The 7092-nt window shown below is 41.8% G+C and overlaps 1 protein-coding gene across 1 annotated transcript; it reads left to right on the top strand.

Annotated features, from left to right (window-relative positions):
• The first annotated feature begins 510 nt into the window (after positions 1-510).
• On the top strand, positions 511-6824 carry acat1 (acetyl-CoA acetyltransferase 1). The gene is made up of 12 exons (XM_079172260.1): positions 511-620; positions 1231-1278; positions 1366-1483; positions 1705-1800; positions 2288-2388; positions 2650-2793; positions 3104-3254; positions 3340-3435; positions 3708-3821; positions 4274-4338; positions 5682-5839; positions 6417-6824. The coding sequence occupies exons 1-12, from the start codon at positions 570-572 to the stop codon at positions 6535-6537; spliced, it is 1263 nt and encodes a 420-aa protein (XP_079028386.1). The 5' UTR covers positions 511-569; the 3' UTR covers positions 6538-6824.
• The last annotated feature ends 268 nt before the right edge of the window (positions 6825-7092 follow it).

Below are 7092 nucleotides of genomic sequence, written 5' to 3' on the forward strand. Positions count from 1 at the left end.
ACTGGCTGCTGTGATTGATGCTCATTGCTCCTCTCCTCCAGGTGGAGGCGCTGTAGGACAAACAAACACAACTGGTTTCTGAATGTTTTCATGGGAAGTAGAATGTCTTGCATACGATCATTCTATTGCCTTGACTATTATTTTGAAATAGTCTTACTTCCGGGTTACCTGTCGTGCTTTGCGTCTCTTTTTAAAGGGATTCGCAAAAACCAAAATCGGCTCGTTATGTAACTTTGGTTCTCTCGTTTTTAGATTCAGACAACAAAAACGGAAATATGTCTGTGCTTCTCCGTTTTTGGTTTAAAACGAAAAAAACGTGGTATGTCTGTATTGTACCGATTAAACGGTAAAACAGACGAAAAAACGTACACGGACCATTAATGCTGAAATAATGTAATCAATTACTCCACATCATGTATTGTGGGATGTCATTGGGAAAAACTACATCAACCACAATGCCCAGCCAACGATGACGTCGAGGGAACACACCTCCTACTGTGATTGGCTGAGGCGTTTTAACCCTCCTGCTACATGCTTGAAGGTGAAGTGTGTGAATCTCACAGTCCAAAATGTCATCCAGTGGACTTTTAACCATGCGCACGCAATTTTGTAAACGCCTGGTAAGTGAAAGCGTGTATAAATGATTCGTTTGGGTTCGTCTGCGTTGTTGTTATACTGCAGAGGAATGCTGTAATGACGGTCTGTCTGTAAACACAAGGCCCTGGTGGTTCACTTACAACAGCTCAGCTAACCTTTTTGTGTCGTCCTTGACCAAAGTAATGAAACAGCTTGAACACACTGAGAACTCAAAGTGGCTCGAGCGCTTTAGTGTTCTAATGTCACAGTTTTTCTCAACGGTGTTTCAACAAAGGCTGCTTCTCTACAAACTAAATATATTAACAAGTAAAGCAACAATAGTAGCTAGCTTAACTGACTATATGAAAAAGCCCAACAGAGGGTCTTTTTAACGGGTGACAGGTACAGGTTTGACCGACACGACACCTAACGTTACCTTAAATAACAATTTGACTGTTTACTCTGCTAACGCCAGCTGTTTGTGTGCGCCCTTGTTATTAGCATAGCTAACGTATCTCTCACGTTACTTGCTTGAGTTGAAACTGAATTTGGCCCAGAATGACATCAAGGCGCTTCAGGTTGACCAGCAGACTTTACTGGAACGTGTGACGATGAGATAGATGCTTTATCCCCATCTTTGTCCTGCCATTGTAGGCTCACAGGTACCTCTCGAGAACCTACACGTCTCGCCCTTCGCTCAATGTGAGTACAGTAACTTGTATAACCTCATCACAATTAAATGTTAGGACTGCACACTTAAAGTGCAGACTTAATCATGCCTGGTTTCAGGAAGTCGTCATCGTCAGTGCAGTCCGCACTCCAATGGGGTCCTTCAGAGGCAGCCTGGCAGCGGTGCCAGCCACCAGACTGGGCTCCATCGCCATTAAGGGAGCCATAGACAAAGCAGGTGTGTTGGTTCACTTTGTTTGGCGAGAACTGTTCGCTTTCATTTAGGCCTTGATGTAACATCAGCTGATCGTGTTCAGTGATATGTGTGTGCATGCATGGCTGAGCTAATACTCCAGATGTAGCAGATCACCTGTATACATGAGTAGGTGGAGTGCTGCATCAAAGAGAAGATAGCTCTGTGTATATTCAGTGAGTTGACTTTATGTTCCTGGTGTGTAGGAATCGCTCCTGAGGAGGTGAAGGAAGTCTACATGGGCAACGTGCTTCAGGCAGGAGAAGGCCAGGCCCCCACAAGACAAGCCTTGCTCGGAGCAGGTATGACTCCACCAGTATAGTGTCACCTTCATTCCAAAGATTCTCATCATGATACATGTCGTTGTCTAGATATGAAATGACCTATATCGGGAGAGAAGACTGTGACCATATCTCCCAGCCTTATCTGTGAGCAGCTAATATACATTCATAACCTGAAAGCTGCACTTCATTCACGCATGACCGAGGCTGTGATCTATGAAAACAAAAAGCTTGCAGCTCCAAGGTGACACAAGGTCTATCTCCAGCAGCTTAGAGAGACCTCTTATATCATTATTGATACAAGAGGTTACAGGAAGGTTGGAAGCTAACGTGACCTACATATTAGAAACATTACAGCTATGATTGACGGTTCACTCTGAAATATTATAACACCATTGTCAAATATGCAGTTCCCCTGTGCAGATGCATAACTGAGTGAAGGTCAAGATAATATAAGTTGTATCTGTTTATTTTTTGCTGATTCAAATATGTCTGGTTGTATCTTTAGGCTTGTCCCTCAGCACTCCAGCAACCACCATCAACAAAGTCTGTGCCTCCGGAATGAAGGCCATCATGTTGGCAGCTCAGAGTCTAATGTGTGGACACCAGGTAGCATTGAATACACTCTCTTCTGCTCGCTCGAGTGCAAATAAAAACACGAATCTGATCCCTGGCAAGATCCAGGAACACTTTGTTGTGACCAAAAACAAGTTTTGTTTGCACGTTGGTACAGTATGGTCATCATAGACTACACAGCTTTCAGTTCTTTGACAGAGTTTCTGTAATGATCAAATCCTGTCAAACATAATAAGATACAGTAGACTGTAGATGTTGCTGCATATAAGTGTGTGGCTGTCTGTGTGATTTAAGGACGTGATGGTGGCAGGAGGCATGGAGAGCATGTCCAACGTACCTTATGTGATGTCCAGAGATACCCCAACATACGGAGGAGTGAGGATGGAAGACCTCATTGTCAAGGATGGACTCACTGACGTCTACAACAAATTCCACATGGTAACTATCAAGCTAATATCACCATGTCATATATTTACATTTTTCTTGGAGATGACGTTTGAATAGGACATTTTTATATATATATCTCTATATCTCCTAACCATACATTAGCATGTAGCTGCCACATACATGTGTGTGGAGCAAAACAGCTGTAATTTCCTGCAGTGTGTGTTTACAGAGCCTGAGAAGGAAGAGGGTCTATACATTTATACTTTGGGCATTTTTTTTTCAGCGCTGAAATCGGATGTGTGATTTGGTCGGTTTCATGTTTGACCTGTTGATTTTGCTTTGGCCTCGCTGCCTGTAACAGGGCAACTGTGCAGAGAACACAGCCAAGAACAGCAGCATCACCAGGGAGGAGCAGGACGCCTACGCCATCGGCTCGTACAGCCGCAGCAAAGCGGCGTACGAGTCCGGCGTGCTGGCCAAGGAGATCGTGCCAGTCAGCATTCCCCAGAGAGGTACAGCGAGTTGGTCTAGGGCTCGCGAACGTTGGTCGTTTACTAAATGTAGCCGAGCATATCTGATGTGGATATGGTTCTGCAGGCAAACCTGATGTGGTCGTGTCCGAGGATGAAGAGTGGAGGCGGGTCGACTTCAGCAAAGTTCCCAAACTGAAGGCCGTGTTCCAGAGAGAGAATGGTAACGATGCTGTCATTACGTACTTCCATTTTGCACATTTTTAAATGTCGTGCTCATTTACAGAACCTTCCATCCTGTAGTGACTCATAATCATACTACTATGCTTGGTATTCAAGTTGTGCTCTCCTGCTGCCAATTCTCTTTGGAATGTAATTGCATGCTCTTGTCAATTTCAACCGTAAAACCATTTTTTGGAGGGAAAAGTAATAATGGTAATCATTATTTATTTTTTTATTTGAATGTACATTTTGTTCTCTTCACCTGCTCTTCAGGCACAGTGACGGCGGCCAATGCCAGCACACTGAACGATGGAGCAGCCGCTCTCGTTTTAATGACAGCAGATGCTGCAAAGAGACTCAACGTCACTCCACTGGCCAGGATTGTCTGTAAGCTTTACGCGCGCGCACACACACACACACACACACACACACACACACACACACACACACACACACACACACACACACACACACACACACACACACACACTCACACTCACACTCACACTCTCTCACTCTAAGCTGTTCTTGCAGAGCTTAATGGAAAATGAGGTTTTGACACACGGCAGATCTACAGATAAAACGTATGTTAGGTTGCATTTATTATAAAAGTCAATAGTCAGAGAAGTCGCTATGCTAGTTTAAATGTTTGTCGGATGTGTGTTTGGGCAGTTAGAACAGTGCAAAAGCCATCACATAAAAATACCTGTTCAAATTAAATATAAAAAATAAATATAATGAAAATAAAACTTCCTATTACCAAATCATTAAGCAGAACCTTTTTATTTGTCATAGTAATTATTACATTGCAAGATTGATATGTAATGTTTTTTCCATAGCTTTTGCTGATGCTGCTGTTGCGCCCATTGATTTCCCCATTGCTCCTGCATTCGCTGTACCAAAGGTGAGTACAGGTCGATGTAAACGGTAGGTTTTAGTAACATCTGGTCCGATGCTTAAATTGACCTAAATGCTGATAGAATATGTACACTGACTGGCCTGATTCAAAACTGCACTATTGTACAAAATCAGCTGAAGCTGTTGACATGATTTGGATGAAAGTTTATCTGAGAGAATGTGACTCTTGAGACTTATGTGACGCGATCTGCTGAGAGAAATGACATATCACTCTGTTGAAGTTGTTTTTAGGGATTGGACAATATAGGATTTTACTACGGATCACAATTCAAAACCATCAATAAGTTGATGGTGGTGAATCACGATAATGGGAAATATCCTTATGAGTGACATGAAAAAGCTGCCTGGCTCCCTAACATGCTACAGAAGTGAGATGGAGCTGGATTACAGGAATTATTATGTAAGAAAGAAAGAACTTGCACTATGTTATTTTTGTATCCTATGCGGGAGGCCCTTATGATTACCTTGTTTACTATTGTTTTTTTTTACGAAATATGTTCACGAAAAAAAGATGTATCCTATCTGTGATGCAATACAAATGTTTGTTTCCTAACAGAATGGTACGGTAAAGTGATTCCAGGATGTTTTAGTGCCATTTTGAGAGTTTTAAGCATTTTGTAATGATTATCAGGATGACTACGATTATGTTGGCCAGGATCACAGTGACTTATTGACCCATGCCCAGTTGAGACTATAGAACACTTGTTATGAGTGCAGACACCGGCTGCCTACAACAGCCAGGTTAAATGTTGATGGCTCACGTTATTGACTGCTCATATGATCTGTCACCAGAGACGTTTGTCAGTTCTTCTGGTGACAGTGCTAAAACAGCTAAAACTGAGAAGTCACTGCCAGAATGTTTGTATACTGTTCTTTGCAAATAAGAAAAGCGAGACAACAGACTGCTCAGTGTCAGAGTTTAGCGACTATTTTGCCTATTTTTGTATTTTAATGACCCGGGTGTCCGAAACACGATCAGCAAATGATTTCTTCATATTTGCCACAAATTCACACCAAAGTCTAATAGGATCAAATTATGAAGTGATGACATTTTGGACAAACATGGATGTAAAATGCAACTTGACTGGTTGGCAGAGATATACAACCATTAAGCAATAATTCTATGTTTGTGTGTGTGTGTTGTGGTTGTAAATGCACAAAAGAGAACCTGAATGATCAGAATGATCCGGTTCAAAACAGTGGCATATATATTTAATATACTATTTAAGTCCAAAAGAGCTTGAATTATTTGAGCAAAATGACAAATATGCCCCATCCTGAACCACAGTGCTGCTGTTCTACTGCTTCCATCGTGTGTCTGTGTGTCAGGTCCTGGATGCAGCAGGGCTGAAGAAGGAGGACATCACCATGTGGGAGATCAACGAGGCCTTCAGCGTGGTCGTGCTGGCCAACATCAAGATGTTGGACATCGACCCCACGAAAGTCAACGTGAACGGGGGAGCCGTGTCACTGGGACACCCCATCGGGTAAGCAGCTGAGGGAGACTCAGTGACTGTCTGGGTGTGACCTGGGATGAGGAGAAAAGAACAAAACCACTTGGCTTTTTTCAGGAGGAACAGAGCTGAAATGAGGAACAAGGTGTTTCCCAAAAATATTTCCTCCATATAGTCCTTCCCTTTGACGTGGAAACAGAGTTTTGTTCTGCTATTATTTTAATCTGATCCAGTCGAGTAAGAGACAGAAGTTCAGACAAATTATCCAAACGAGAAATCTTTACACAAAGTATACCTACATTCCAAACATAGCTCAGAACACTATGGGTGCTTGTTTTTAACGTTTCAACTAAGTAGTTTGTTGGTTTTTCAGGACCGTAATGAATTAGCATTTCTTCTTTGTATTTCTTTTGTACTAAACTCTAATGACTGTATGATTTCATACATATCTTATTTGCCTTTGGCCGACAATCCCATTTTTGCTTCAGAATTACCTTCAGCTTACTTTCAGTGTTGATACTTTTCAGGGTGAATTGTAGCTGCACGATATAAATGTATATAGATCAAATGTTATGATCACTGATACTGTGTTTTCTCTTTCTGCTGTCAGGATGTCTGGGGCGAGAATCGTGGGTCACATGGTACACAGCCTGAAGTCAGGCCAGTACGGACTGGCAGGTATCTGCAATGGAGGTGGTGGAGCATCATCTATTATCATCCAGAAATTGTAGGAAACTTGATGGAGGAACTTCTCTCTCCCTGAAACACTGTGTGTTCAACTGTGTGTTCACTAGCTGTCCACTCCAAATGGCGAAGGCATCTGTAAACTCCCCTTCTTACTGTGAAGAATGTTTCTGTTACAACTTTAGAGCCAGTGGCCTTACCCAAGCAGCAAAGTAGTACTCGATACTCGATACATGACATCATGACTGTTTAAAACACTCCTTTGTTCGATGAAACTTTGATTCATATTTAACCCTGAATTGAAATGTTTAAATAAATAGTTTTTATGAAACTACTTTTGTGTTATTGATCTCTGATTAAAAGTTTGACCTGCATACATTGAAGTTTCACAACATTACATTGTTTTGTTTTTAATAAAAGAAACAAAAGTTATACTACAGTAAAATAAAATTGGCGCTGTCATTTTAGAGTTGCCCACTAGATGCTGCTATTGTCTCTGTAATGTTAAGTGCACATGTTGCAGTGCTTAACCGGTCAGAGCTGAATTTGTTGTTCTTCTAATCGTGGAGCTTATTTCCTTAAAGCTTAAACAACCAACACTA

The sequence above is a fragment of the Pholis gunnellus genome (assembly GCF_910591455.1).
Source record: "Pholis gunnellus genome assembly, chromosome: 13".
Classification (NCBI taxonomy): Eukaryota; Metazoa; Chordata; class Actinopteri; order Perciformes; family Pholidae; genus Pholis; species Pholis gunnellus.